This window comes from Rhineura floridana, chromosome 1, assembly GCF_030035675.1.
Source record: "Rhineura floridana isolate rRhiFlo1 chromosome 1, rRhiFlo1.hap2, whole genome shotgun sequence".
NCBI classification, from domain to species: domain Eukaryota; kingdom Metazoa; phylum Chordata; class Lepidosauria; order Squamata; family Rhineuridae; genus Rhineura; species Rhineura floridana.
In genome coordinates, this window is record NC_084480.1 from 95,183,098 (window position 1) to 95,198,764 (window position 15,667).

The 15,667-nt window shown below is 40.2% G+C and overlaps 1 protein-coding gene across 4 annotated transcripts in view; it reads right to left on the minus strand.

The window, feature by feature from the left end:
* Positions 1 to 12,178: 12,178 nt before the first annotated feature.
* The window catches only part of DAPK1 (death associated protein kinase 1), a 128,179-nt gene continuing 124,690 nt past the window's right edge, over positions 12,179 to 15,667 (minus strand). For 3 of the 4 annotated variants that reach the window (XM_061626537.1, XM_061626538.1, XM_061626536.1), the window contains exon 27: positions 12,179 to 15,638. In XM_061626537.1, coding sequence (XP_061482521.1) covers positions 14,406 to 15,638 — 1,233 coding nt within the window. In that variant the 3' untranslated portion in view covers positions 12,179 to 14,405. The remainder of the gene's footprint in view (positions 15,639 to 15,667) is intronic. The other variant, XM_061626539.1, reaches the window with a different exon arrangement.

Consider the following 15,667-nt stretch of genomic DNA (forward strand, 5'->3'; position numbering starts at 1 on the left):
GCCAATACTTCAAAAACAGAGCTTGGAAAAGTTACTTTTTTGAACTACAACTCCCATCAGCCTCAGCCAGCATGGCCACTGGATTGGGCTGATGGGAGTTGTAGTTCAAAAAAGTAACTTTTCCAAGCTCTGAAAGACTTGCTGTACCAATTAGACACCAGCTGCTACTTTCATCTATCTGCTCCCCCCTCATGGTGCCACCTGAAGCAGGAAGCTTCACCCTGCCCTTATTCAACTGTATTTATCGTGAAAAATTTACTCAATAGTAAAAAATGTAAATCATGTTCTAAATGTTGAAAATTCAATACTTGTAACCAGGAATAGTTCTTATGAATGCATTGAATGTACAATGCACTGATAAATGTTTCCCAAACTTCCAATTTGTAATGGGAGCCCTGCGTTGGATCCAAGCTAAGTTAGCCGTACTTAGTTCTCATTTAAATAAATGGGACAAGTTAGTCATGACTTATGTTCCACTGATTTCAGCAGGAACTAAGTACAATAAACTAAACCTCCACTGTCAGAGGCAATATGTCTCTGAATGTCAGTTGCTTGCAATCACAAGTGGGGAGAATGCTCTTGTGCTCACATCCTACATATGGGATTCCCACAGGCATCTGAACAGGATACTGGGCTAGATGGACCATTGGCCTGATTCAGCAGGCTCTTCTTACGTGTTTTTACAATCTGTGTGGATTGTATCTATGCTATACCTTTGACGAAAGCAGTACGCTACATAAATGATCATAGAGACAACAAATTTATTTTTAAAATTAAGACATTTTAGTTAAATTAGCAAAATTAGTTAGGGGAGTGTGACCATCTTGATCCTCTTCTTCCTCTCAGCAGCTTTTGATACTATACACAGTTGTAGTCTTCTGCTTGTTCCACTCCATATTGGACAGTTGATTCCAGAGGGTAATGCTGAAGATAATTGCTTGTGCCCTTGGCAATTGTGCTTTGGGTCCTATGGGGTTCTATTCATCCACCTCCCCTCAACACTTTTTAACATTTACATGAAGATGCTGGGAGAGGTCATCCAGAGATTTGGGTTAAGATGTCACGAGTATGCAGATGACACCCAACTTGTTTCTCTTTTTCACCAGATGCAGGTTAAGCTGTGGATGTCCTGAATCAGTGCTTGGGTGTGGTACTGGACTGGATGAGGATTTAAACTGGGACTCATGGGACATGGTTAATATGGGACAGAAAGTGGAAGAGCAGGCCAAATGTGAATGTACCTTTTACATTTGAATTTTAGGCCTAGAAAATGTAAAAACTGATTTAAATGTAATTTGTTAAAGTGGCCTAAAGAGACACTGCTCTCTACTTAGAATTTCTACTGTTCTTAAAAGATACCTTATTTTGGAAAAGTTGGCCTTGGAATGAGAGGCAGCATTCCAACTTGTCAGTAAAGCTTCCCTTTTTGCACATCAATAAACCATCTGGTCACAAGCCTTAGGTAGACAAACAGATCAGCAGTGTGATGTAATCAAATGCTTGTCTTGCTTGAGGCAGGCTGGGAGGGGCTGGGGAAGAAGTGTAGAAGAGAATGTTCATAGGAAAACATAACAAAAACCTCTCTCCACCACCTCACCCCTTGCCCTTCTTTTTTTTAAAATTGTACTTGACTAGACATTTAATTTATATTTATCCATTGTTTTAAATTATTCTCAATTAAAGCTGATGACCCCAAACTGTGCCAAATCCTTCCAGTTTAACCAACAGCGCAATCCTATATATGTCTACTTAGAAGCAAGTCCCATTGAATTCAATGACGCCAGCTGCATCTAAGAAAGTATTGCCCATACTTTCCAGTGTATTTGCCCCTTACTTTCCTTATCACAAAAATGTTCAATCTTTTGGAGAAGCAGATTTGTTGCACAATACCTCCCACTCATCTATAATTGCACAACCTGAATTTGCTGGTAAGTGATTGAATTCTGCCTGAAAATAGTGAGTCTAGAGCAGCCTTTCCCAACCAGTGTGCCTCCAGATGTTGTCGGACCACAACTCCCATCAGCCTCAGCTAGCATTGCCAATGGTCAGGAAAGATGGGAATTATGGTCCAACAACATCTGGAGGCACACTTGTTGGGAAAGGCTGGTCTAGAGGCACTCCCTCCATGTCTGTTCAACCCAATCAAATCTGCATATGAATTCCTCATATGAAACTCAGCAGTTTCATCCTGTAGTTTCCATTCAAAACTTTTTGGCTAAAGAATGACCATTTTCAAGCATGAAACGGAAAGTCTAGGAAAACTGATCATGAATCACTATTGTCAAGAATTGTAGCCTCACCTTTTTCATTGCTGTTTCCTCTCCCTGAGAGTTTATGAAACACAGCCCTTCTAGAGCCCCTAGAACAGGTGTGGGGAACCTTTGGCTTTCCAGATGTTACTAAATTATAACTCCCACCAGCCCCAGCAATGGCCAGGGATGATAGGAGTTGAAGTTCAACATCATCTGGAGAGCCACGGGTTTCCCACACTGGCTCTAGAAGAAACTCTGTGTTAAACACTGTTTTGTACATTCTTGATATCCTGTTGGGTAGAGATAAGGATCAAAGGAGACTGGTTTTGGTAATTTTTGAGACCAATGAGTTTGGTAACTCTTGAGATCTTTGGTAGGGTCTTGAGACTGCATATGTCATCATTCCTGTGTTCCTGGCCTGTTCATTTCTAACATGGTTCTCCTTTGGTTCAGTGATTTTTAGCACTTGGCCTCCCCCTCCCCCTCTCCCTCTATAAATGAAGAAAGCAAGCTTTTTAAAGAGACAGAAGACCAATAGACACAGCAAATATGTAAGAAGAGAATAGAAGCCAGAAGTACAGTAGCTTGTATATAAAGCCCCAAATATAATCCTCAAATATTGAAAGCAGGGCATTAGTGTACCAGCATACATCTGCACAAGAAAACCCACTTTTGTCCTATGATGAATTAAAAATGATACTAATTGGAAAAGTGAACTCTCCACTCCCTTTTTGAGTTATGACAGATAAAATATTCTGTAGCAACTACTGACATGTTAAGACAGACTGCAACCTCTGCAGACACAAATCATGTGACCAGGGGTTAGGATAGTCAAGCTGTCCACATTCCTGTGTGTTTGTCACATCTTTGTCATTCAGATCTTTGCTCTTCCTAAGCCTTTTTCTCTATCTCTCCAGATGACCATGTCACATGCTTTTCTGCCCTCCCCTATAACGTCTGCCCTTTGTTTAATCAGCCAGCTATTTACCACCCCAGCCACCATGAGATGAATCTATTTTCTTGCAAATAAAGAATGCATCCTTATAACTGCTGTTTAAGCTAGTTCCTCTCCTGTCCTCCCCCCTCCACTAACATTTCACCCCACTTAACTTCCTGTTTGACAAGTATTTTTTTTCACCTGTACATATTTTAGAAGTAGTTTTGTAAGTGGAGCGCAAAATGTCAAAGAATGACTAACGCTCAGATAATACATATGTTCTGCTGGTGTTAATGTATGGTACATAGCCATTTTGCTTGTTTTAAAGAATCTGAATAAAATATCAACTTTAGCAAAAACAGAATTTAAAAAAAAATTTTTTTTCCTCGGGAACCACTGAGAACATTTGTTATTTTAGGATATTGCACTCTTTCTTCAGTCTCTATTAGGAAATATATGTGATCATATATCCTCAAGTCACCATAATCTATAATCCTTCTGATAAGAGGGACCAAGACCACAGTTCAACAAAGCTAAGTGCACATGTGGAAAGATGCATTCAAGTTTCTTTGTAATGTCTATCACATTGTTCACTAATTAGCAGATACAGGGGGAAATAATGAGGCCACAAGCTTCCAACATAAGGGAGAAAAACTGATAGCACAGAAACCATCCCAGGGCCAGTCCTACAACTATGCCATGAGGCAGCTGTCCCAGCCAGTGCATGCTGGAAATGGGGAGCAACAGTGATGTGTTGAAAACTTGTGTGCAGGGCCAGCGCCAGAGGGCGGCCAGGTGAGGCCCTGGCGAGGGCCCCTCCTTAGGGTGGGTGAGTAGCGCTTCCTTCCACGATCTGTGGCGCGGATCACGCAGAGGGAGCTCCCAGGTACCTCCCCACTGCCATGCAGGCCCGTGACCCCACACATGCTCCATCACCTCTCCCTTGCCGTAAATGTTGGTTGCGCTGTGGGGGCAACCCTGCCATCAACCAAGATGGCAGCTGAGGTTTCCCTAATGCGTTAATGTCCCTGCTGCCATCTTGGTTGATGGCAGGGATGCACGTGCGTAGCACACATGCGTGCTATCAACCAAGATGGTGGCGGAGACAAACCCTGGGTAAATGCAGGGACCCCTGGAGATCTCCCACCGCTCAGAGATTGGGGTGGCACAAAACTATTTTTTCTCTCTCCAGTTATGGCTAGCTAATCTATTCTATGTCTCCCCCTTCCCTCAAATGCAGGATAAACATTTCTTCAGAATATTTCCTTTCACTCTGTGACAAAGCCCTTGGGCCCTTTAAGGAAAAATGTGCCAACATTATGGGATAGCAAATGGAGGGATTGCTATTTAAAGAGTGATACTTTGTTTTGAAGTTGCTGGCTTCTGCTTCAAGTTAATAACGTTTTTAGGAGGGCAAAAAATGGATAAAAGCACATCACCTCAGGGAAGGGGTTTTGCATACTTGAGGGCCTGTTCCTCATTTCCATAAAGCCTGCTGAGAGAAAACACTGCTGCATGCAGATCACTGGAGGTGTGGTTCCTGCTTAATCACTGAAGAGCCTGAGGAATGATGTGCTTTAGTCAAACCAGTATTAATAATAGCATCGCTAATGAAACAATCTGGAACCAAAGGAGCTCAACCAGCTTGGCAAAACAATTTCACCTCATGCATTCTTTTGGAATAGAAGAACAATAACCTTTTTCCTATTGTCAACAAGATGCAGGCGGGGCTGGTTTACAATCACATGCTATAATGGCTTCCACCACATCATAAACTGCTGCACATATAAGACTTACCATATGGATCAGATATTCTTCTCCACTTCACCACAAGGGTTCAGTAAACAAGATCTGCTATTGACCAATCTGTTCCATGTGGCAAGAGCCATTGGGGGAGTGATTTAATGTGTTACATGAAAAATGGAAAATGTAGACTATTTCTAAGTCACTTGAGATTGTGAACAAGCATATTTGAAGTCAGATAAGAATTTTAAGGCCTAAATGGAAATAGAAGAAATCTAATTTGGGCCACAACAAACCCCATTTATCCTGCCTGTGAAGACAGCTCTGTGGCAGCACTGTCTGAGTACTGGAAATGCTGTCGCAAAGAGGATGGAGCAAATTTATTTGCTGTTGCTCCAGATGATAGGATGATCAACAGGTTCAAATTAAAAGGGGATTTTGATTGAACGTTAAGACTCATCTTCCTGAAGGTATAACATTAGAACATAAGCGCCTACTGGATTGGGCCAGTGGCTCATCTTGTCAAGTAGCTAACCAGATGCCTATGGGAAGCCTGCAAGCAGGTTCTTAGTGCAGTAGCACTCTCCCCTCCGGCGGCACCCAACAACTGGTATTCAGAAGCATACTGCCTCCAACTGTGGAGGAGAGCATAGCTATCAGGGTTAGTAGCTACTGATAGCCCTATCCTCCATGAATTTCTCTAATTCTCTTTTAAAGCCATCACTGTTTCCTGTGGGAGCTGCTTGACAGTGGAGGCTTTCTTTGGAAGGTGGTAGACTCTCCTTCACTAGAGATTTTTAAGAAGATGGATGACCACCTATCAGGGATGCTATCATAGCAGATTTCCTGCATTGGCAGGGATTTGAACTAGATGACATTTGAGGAATCTTTCAACAAGTTTACACGCCTTATTCTTATAATAGGCATGTTAAAAATGATTTTGAGAAGGGCAAATTCTGTTCTTATGGTGTAGTATGTCATAACATGTAACTGCTGTGTGATGACTAATGTCACCTTCTGCAATAATTTGTTAGGAAATGGCAAATTTAAGTGGAAACCACAGCACGCATTACAAAAATCTGTGTATTCTTCTAGTCCTATTCACTGTGTGTGTGTGTGTGTGTGTGTGTGAGTTAATCTAAAACTGAACAAGATTGTTCTACACAAGGCCTAGATCGATCAAGCACACACCTGAAAATAACATCAAGCCAACGTCACCTTGAGGAACTAGAGGAAGTGCTTCCTCAAGCATGAGTCAAAAGAAATTCAAGAGGATGCCTACTAGTAATTAATCTCCCCCACACCTAGATAATAGAGCATTCAGAGTGAAGACACACTTAATAATAAGCATATCACTACTGGATTTTTTGGTATACTACTGCAGCCATTGTACCAATGCAAACGTGTAATGCAGATATGCTTTATCTGATAAAACTACATATTACACTTTAGCCATGTACAATGAACTCCCAGTGACCCCTTCACCATTACAAATTGCCTTTGGGAGGAGGTGATGTCTAAGAGAGAAAGGAATGGGGAGTGCTTAACCCGTCTCTTGCCAGCCTGTTTTCTGCTGAGCTTGTCTCTTATCAAGAGACAAATGTTTATGTTTCAAGAGGACTGAAGTTTGTTTGGAAATGCTATACTGTTTAAATTCAGAGCTAATAAATAACATATTGGGGTATAAAACAAATAAATAAAATACTTGGCGTGAGTGAATTAAAATGGACAGGAATGGGACAGTTTCAATCAGGCAACTACAAAATATTTTATGCAGCAAATGAGAAATTAAGAAGAAATGGGGTTGCTTTAATAGTGAGAAGTGATGTAGCAAAAGCAATTAGGAGCCACAACGCAAGGTCTGAACAACTTATATCAATGAGATTAAACGGGAACCCTATCAACATAACCATCTTCCAAGTCTATGCTCCAACAGCAAAAGCAGAAGAAGAGGAACTGGAAAGATTTTATGCAGAAGTACAGGAAGAAATTGATCACACACCAAAACAAAATGTGCTGATAATCATGGGGGACTGGAATGCAAAAGTAGGGAACAGAGAAGAAGTACGAACTGTGGGGAAAATGGGGCTGAGGAGACAGAAATGAAGCAGGAGAAAGACTTATTGAATTCTATGAAGCTAATAATTTGTTTCTTGAGAACACATTTTTTGAGCAACCGAAAAGATGACTGTACATGTGGACAACATTAAATGGTCAATATAGGAATCAAATTGATTAATAATTGGTAACAGAAGATGGAGAAGTTCCATTCTTTCTGCAAAAACAAGACCAGGAGCAGACTGTGGTACAGATCATGAACTGATCGTATCAAAAATCAGAGTAAAGTTAAAGAACAACAACAAAGCAATCATAATGCCAGAATACAATTTAAACAACATCCCAGAAGAATATGAAGATCAAATAAGGAACAGATTTGAGGCTTTAAACTTAGTTGACAGAGAACCAGAAGAACTATGGGCTGAAGTCAGAGACATGATCAGGGAAGAATGCAAAAAGACAATACCTCTAGTTAAAAAGAGAAAAAGACCTCAATGGATGACTGACGAAACTCTTAAATGGTTAAAGAGAGAAGGAAAGCAAAAGCAAAAGGAGATAGAAACACGGTCAGAAGCCTAAATGCAACAATACAGCGACTAGTATGTAGGGACAAAGAGAACTATTACAATAGTTATTGTATAGAAATAGAAGAGGACAACAAAAAGGGTAGAACAAGAGCCCTATTCCAAAAGATTAGAGAAATGAAAGGGAAATTTAAACCAAGAGTAGGGATGTTGAATAACCAACAGGGGAACACACTGACTGACCGAGATGAAATAAAAGGAAGATGGCAGCAATACACTGAATAACTCTATACAGTAGGGCCCCGCTTCTCAGTGCCCCGCTTTTCAGCGTTCCGCTAATATGGCACCAGTGGGGTGATCAGCTGGAGCGGGGGCACATTATGGTCACATAATGGGACAACATGATTCACTAGAAAAGACAATAATGCTGGGAAAAACAGAAGGGAGCAGAAAAAGAGGAAGACCAAACAAGAGATGGATTGATTCCATAAAGGAAGCTAAAGACCTGAACTTATAAGATCTGAACAGGGTGGTTCATGACAGATGCTATTGGAGGTCACTGATTCATAGGGTCACCATAAGTCGTAATCTACTTGAAGGCACATAACAACAGCAAGAAAAAATAAAATACGTATGGGCTTTGTAGCTTGGGTATGTGAGTTACTTTAGAAATATAGAATCTATGCTTGGAGAGGTATTAAACTTGGCTAAACTTGAATCCACATCATCCTATAATGTAGAGTAGAAGCACACTCACTGTTCTGCCAGTTCCAGTGTGTCCCCACCTCTCTTCTGAAAATGGGGGCACACAACACTAGTCAAACCTGCCCCTTTTTTTGCTGTAAAACCTGGTGGGAGCAGCTTGAGTACATTTTTTTTAAAAAAAAAATCAGCTTCAAAGAGATTTTGCAACTGATCGGCAGATCAACTCGTGTGTGTCCCCCCCCCCCCATGTGGTTAATGGAAACACTTTGCTCTGGCGACTAGTGTGTTTACAGCCAAAGTTCTACGAAGTGGTCTGAGTGGTCTGCCTTTGTTCTTTCATGCAAACTGGTAAATCAATGCTTGGAGAGCTAGGGAGTATGGCTACAGCTTGGGGTAAAATGGGGCTGCAAATGGTCCTGGGAATGATGGGCCATGATAAGCTTTCATTGCTCCCAGGGACACTATACAGAAAAAAACCCACATGGCTAAGGGCATCTGTGTATGTGTGTGTATGCATACATATGTATTGTATAGCCACGAGAGTGGTTGTATACTGTAGCCAGCATGGATTTTTCACATTCCGTCATATTAAATTGAAAATACCCCCATGTCATGCTGATGCTTCCCAAAAGCTCATTTCAAAACAAAATCTTACAAAACTTATAGTCCTGAACTCAGAAATGCTTGCTTAACAACCCTCTAAGTTTTCATGGTGATACACAAGACACCCAGAGAGAATCCAGACTATAGATCTTCTTCACTTATTTAATTTATATCCCACCCTTTCTCCTAGAAGGAGCCTAGGGTGGCAGACAACAAATGATAAAACACTAAAAAAATCTTTTAAAAAAGTATTTTAAAACATCTTAAAAAGAATTCGAATACAAATGCAGACTGGGACAAAACTATCTACTCAAAAGGCTTGTTGGAAGAGGAAGGTCTTCAGTAGGTGCAGAAAAGACAGCAGACATGGCTCCTGTCTAATATGTAAAGGGAGGGAATTTTAAAGTGTTGGTGCCACAACACTCAAGATCTGCTTTCTATGTTGACAATTAGTGATTTTTCAGAGAACAGAATAAACTGCTATAGGTAGAGGAAACAAACCCCAGAATGGCTCAGAAACATGTGAAGTGTTGAGCTGCAACTAATTTATAGGTTGTGTACCATATTGTACCTCAAGTGGAAAGTTCTTCCAATTTTGAATCCCAGGCTTTCCCCCTCCCCTTTTCTTGACTGGGCCAAAATTTGTATATTTGATAGATTCTGCAAAACGTCATTTGACTTAAAAGACATCATGGATATATGCAGATTAGAAAAAAAAGGATTTCTCAATGGTCTTCTGCCTCTCCTCCAGCCTAAATGGATCTTCCCCCTTCCTTCTCTCTTTATCCACAAGGCTCCACTCATTTATGATCTTTCCTTTACCTCTCTCTAGGCATTGCTTGTATGAGCAGGGCTTTGTGTTTAGTTGCACCCCCAAAGTCATGCAGCTCCTGCCATGATGATGCATAACTTTTGAAGCAGGGAACCTGCTCTACCTGTGGAGGCTCCCCATGCAATAACTCTGATTGCCTAGGATTCTAGATCATGCAGGATATGATGCCTCCATGCAGGGAAAGTTCCCCACTTCAGAACTTATGTTCCAACTTGGTGACAGTGACAGTAACTGTAGAGGGGTTTGGATTGAAGATAAGCATGTAGCACAGGGACATTCTTTGCCTCCTCCTCAAGGACTGGGGCCTATGTAAAGGGGCAGGCACAAATCCCCATTCAGCCATGAAGGGTCACTGGGTGATCTTGGGCCAGTCACGATCTTTCATTCTAACCTACCTCACAGGGTTGTTGTGAATATAAAATCAGGAGGGAAAAAACCATGTTTGGATACCACCTTGAACTCCTTGGAAATAAGATGGGATATAAACGTAATAACAAATAATTCAGGTTTGAGGAGACCTTTGCCAAAGTGCGCTCTAGTGGGCTCCTGCCTATGCAAGTCACTGCTGGTGGCAGCGATGGTCTGCTACAAGCCACCATTTTTAAATTCTCCATAATGCCCAAGAGCAACACTATGTTGGGGATATTGTGGGAAGTTTAAAATGGCGGCTCGTAGATCCTGACACTAGGCTTGGCACCATGTTTTAAAAGCAGGTCTGGCCTTGCTGTTTGTCCTGCACTAGGAAGTGGGAGTCAATGATTACTGAGAGGGTAGAAAGGAAAAACAGGGAGTGGGTTTAGAGGTTTGAAGATTTTTTTATGTATTTGTTCAGTGTGATTTATATTAATTTTCAAACAGTGTCAACCAATAAGATAAAGGTAGGCAATAAAAATAGAATAAATGATTTGATTATTCTTTCCTTTCACTTGATCTGTTAGCTGGAATACAAGAAACAGCAGAAACAAGAAGTTTGACAGAGACATGCTGTTACTGTGAGTCAGAAGGTAGTATGCAAACTGCAATCTTAACAAGATCAGATTTAGCTATGTCAACTACTTGTTCTTGCTGTCATTTCTCAGGACAGTTAGGAAAGAAAAAACGTAAACCTCATGTATTTTATTTGCATGCTTGTCTCATGGTAAATCTTATTTGCTGTTGTCATGCATTCCTGCAAAAGTAGTTCTACATGAATATGAAGCTATTAGAAAATTACTGATATCATCGCAATATGCTGCTGGCAGACATGAGATGATCAGGATGACCTGTCCTAGCTTTCCCTTGTTGTGTGGTGTGCATATACACACACTTTTCTCAATTGAAAGGTTAAAAGTCAACTATAGTTAAATTATTTGGAAATGTCGCTGATTTTAATAGGACGTATTCCCAGATAAGCATGTATGGGATTGCAGCCAGAAAATACCTCACGGGCTACTGCAGACATAGTCCCAGACTAACTTGAACATATATAAGGCAGCTTATGTATACTTAAGTTACAGTGGATAACAACCTAAAGACAGGAAATGAGTATCCAAGTATCTAGAGATATTTAAATATATCAAAAATAGTTAAACTGATCCCCCAAAAAGGCCAAACTGAGGACCTTTTAAAACCACTTTTCATGGCTTCACAAAATACAGTATCTTATACCTGAAAAGGAGTCAGGCCATCTGACTATCAAGCATTTTGGAACCTGAACCACAGTTATAGGGGATGAAGCCCAACAGCAGCATATATAGTTGGAAGCCTACAGAATACCACTCTCCTCACATGTATCTGTATCTACTGCTTTATAAAACAAAATTTTAAATCACTACTCTAAAGTTTTAAAAATATAATTAAAACCCATATATTCTGCTCCACAACCAATTGTTAAGTAGCATGGCATATGTATGGAAATGGATGGCCTTCAAGTCGATCCTGACTTATGGTGACCCTATGAATAGGGTTTTCATGGTAAGGGGTATTCAGAGGTGGTTTACCATGGCCTTCCTCTGAGGCTGAGAGGCAGTGACGGGCCCAAGGTCACCCAGTGAGCTTTATGGCTGTGTGGGGATTCGAACCCTGGTCTCCCAGGTCATAGTCCAACACCTTAACCTCTACACCACACTGGTTCTCATATGTATACCTTGCTAATTTTTAGCAGTGATTGCTCTAGTGGTCAATTCAAACAAAGCATTAGCAGCAGAGTAAATACCATTGTAGGTTTTGTGTATAGAACCAGGAAGTTCTATTTTTATAGATTATTCTGCCAGAGGAAGATTTGTTTCAAGTTTCTAATAAGATATGCTTTAAATCCATGTTTTCATTATATTCATTTTTATTTATTACATTTATAACTTGACCTTGCTCCCAGGGGCCCTATATAAAAAATTGTTTTAAAATCCAGTAATTATAAAGCATCTAGAATAAAATAATATGTTAACATTTCAAATAGAAACAACAACATTCTATTATGGATTTGCAGGATGCAAGCAAACATTAAAATGAAAGTTTGGAAAAAGGAAACCACCTGCAATGAAAAAAAATTGCAAATTGAAACCAGGAAATTCTATCCCAAGAACTCAGGAAATTGAAACCAGGAGATCCCACATCAACTGGGAACTACTGCTGAAAAAAGAGGAAGCTTTAGTACAATTTGCTTTTTTAAATTCATGAATGCAGAATGCAACATGTATCATTTACAGAAAGTAATTTTGAATACTGTTGTCTGCTGACTGTGATTCACTCTGCACACTTAAGCAAATCACACCCTTCACTATCACTGCTGTTCTAAATTCTGCAGAATCATCACTCTCAGAGAGGAAATTAACATAGACCTTTGCCAGAAAGTATTGTCTTTACACAAAAAGCCATTTCCTCTGGACACACACACACACACACACACACACAGATTACTCAGCAGAGCAAATCTTTCAAAAACATGTTTGCATACATTTTCACCCTTGTACCTTTCTGAGTCCTCCCCACCTGTTTTTTTTTAGCAAAAATCTAGTTCCCCTCTTGCTTGACTTCTTGCAATATCCTAGTCACTATCAGAAGCATGAAAATGGAAATGGACTGCCTTCAAGTGGATTCCGACTTATGGCGACCCTATGAATAGGGTTTTCATGGTAAGCGGTATTCAGAGGTGGTTTTACCATTGCCTTCCTCTGAGAGGCAGTGACTGGCCCATGGTCACCCAGTGAGCTTCATGGCTATGTGGGGATTCGAACCCTGGTCTCCCAGGTCGTAGTCAAACTATCTAACTACTTCACTACACTGGCTCTCTATTAGAAGCATAGTACAGCCTTTATCCTAAATGTTCTAGGGATGGTTCAAAACTTACAATAGACTTTGGGTTCCATGATGGAAGAAAGGTAGCATGTAAAGGTAATGGTGGCTACCAGGTTGGCATGGCTGTGGATTAAAAAACAAGCCATGCTTAAGATTGCTATCCCTGTTCAGAAAAACTACAGTGAGTGAAACAGTCCCTCAGAGTTTTTAGCGGCTACTAAAGTCAAGATGTTGGAGTCAACATCGAGCAGGTTTTTATACTCAAAAGGCAGAGAATCTTTGTGCTCAGTTTATGGGTAAACATCACAGCAGCTAGGAAATGAGGAATGATGAAAAAGTTGCAACAGGCAACAATTTATTTGTAAAAAAAACCTTTAAAATTTTACTACAACAAAGATTAAGGAAAAACCGTATTAATATATATACATACATTATATATGTATATACACATAATATATCTTACACCATTAATATTACATGCTTTTCAGAGTAGAATAGTCTTGATCCGTCATACCAATTTTAAATTCTTACTGCAAGAAATTCTTGCTTTCCTTAATTAAAAAACCCCAAACTTTCAAGTATAAGAAATAAGCACACTAGTATCCTGAAAGTGAAAAAACATTTGCTTTGCACAAATGATCACTGTTAAATACAGAATAAGTCTGTTTAGCTAACACTTGTATATGTGTCTTGGTGAACTTTACAATTGTGTAAAATCTTTACCTGAGATATGTGGAAATAATGGAAGGTGCAAGTTCATGGGGTTTTTAATTTTCCATTCCACTTCAACGGAAATAAAAACTGATAATGACTTACATGTTTGTACTCTCATAGTATTCAACATGAGAGCTCTTCAGCAGAACAAATTTCATGTTACCAAGTATCTTAAACTTCAGGAAAACACAAAGGCCAAGCACCACTTGTAACAACCAGCATGCAGACAGTGAAATAGAGGTAGCATTGTCTTATAGCTTCAACAGGATCATTTGATTTTAGCCATATTATCTTCTGCAAAAGGCACTAGCTTTTTCATTTCTAAGTCTGGTGTAAAAATTGAAATATACTAGCATTGTTTTGCTATAAATATTTTTAAAAATTAAACAAGCACAATGAAAAAAGAGAGGACTCAAGAAATGAGCTTTGAATAACTATGTATGCTTCTTTTGTTAAGAAAATGATTAAAAAATGTTAAGTTTCTGAAAAGCTGAAGTCCTCCCAGTTAAAATGACAGTATTTAAAGCAGCACAATGTATAAACAGAATCAGACTGTGAAATACCAGAAATACAGCAGCCTTTTTATAACCAAACTAAGAGCAAGAGGTCACAATTAAAAAATAAGATTGGTCACTTAAAAAGTGATGCAGGGCAGCAGTGGCAACCCATTAATGTAAAAACTTATAAATGCATACAAAACCGCAATACTTAATCCTTCATTACTATCTGCAATTAGAAAAGTGTGTGCTTTGTGGTATTTGCTTTTACCGAGAGACAACTGAGCTAATTGAATTGTAAGATGTCCCACTGTTACAGCTTGAAGCATAGGCTTCCTGGCCATTTGCATCTAAACTGACTCTAAATACTGAGGATGCTCTCATTAAAAAGTCAGCTGCATCTCTGCGGCCCAATTCCCTCAGTTTAGACATTAGGATGCCCACAGTACTTTCAGGAGCATTTCCCCATTCCTGCAGAAGGGCATAGGATGGGCTTAGGACAAAGTCATTTTGACTCCCATTGTTTGTATTGTATTTTGCAACAAGATCAGGATGGCCCAAGTTCATAGCAAGAAGGCACCAGTCCTTGCCCATGGGATCAGGTGGATCCAGAAGTCGACTCAGTTTCCTCCGTGTAAGCAGATTCAGATCCGATGCATGGATATCCATCCCCAAACTTCCCTGTGAATAGACATCAAGACATCCAAAGCACAATACACTGCTAAAGCTTTCTTTATAGCCACCCATGGTATTAGTCAATGAAGTCTCTTTTTGACTTTGTGCCCGGAAAAAATCTCTTGGCTGGTAGATCATTATTGGCTCATGGTGTTCCCTCAGCTGCTGAGGACTGAGATAATGTTTGACTGTTAAGAGCCCTGGCAATGTTGTGGCCATCACGTTATCAATGGTACTGCATACTGAGTCCAGGAACAGGCAGCATTTTATCTTCTCAGTTTCCAGGCCTCTAACTTGAACCTCAATACCCTGGCCATTGTTCACAAGCAGCACAAGAAGCTCAGCTCCACGGTTCACAATCTTTGATCCATTTATCCACAGGCGTATATCTGCATCTCCCTCCATGCTCTGTTGATGAATCCATCTACAGAGATTCACCTGAACTTTATGAAAAATTCCACAGGGCAGTGGGGTGAGGTGTTCCACAGGGACAATTCTAACACCACCATAAATCATAACTTCATCCTCCTCATCAGCCCAAGATCTATGGAGGCTGTCTGTCTTGATTAAAGCAGGAATATCAATCATTGTTCCACTGCTGAGATCCCTGGCACAGATGTCCATGGCATCCAAGATTTGTATAAGTTCTTCTGTATCACTATCTGGTACTAGGCGCTGGACGTCTTCTAATGTATAGCGGCCTCTGTAGTGATGGAGGGCCTTGGGGTTCTCCACAGACAGGAGTCTTCCAAGGACAGTTGTACACAGCCAGCGAGGATCTAGCAGAACAACATCTTGGACTGTCTCACTCTGCATAATATTGATCTGTTCAATAAAAAAAAAGTCAAATCCAA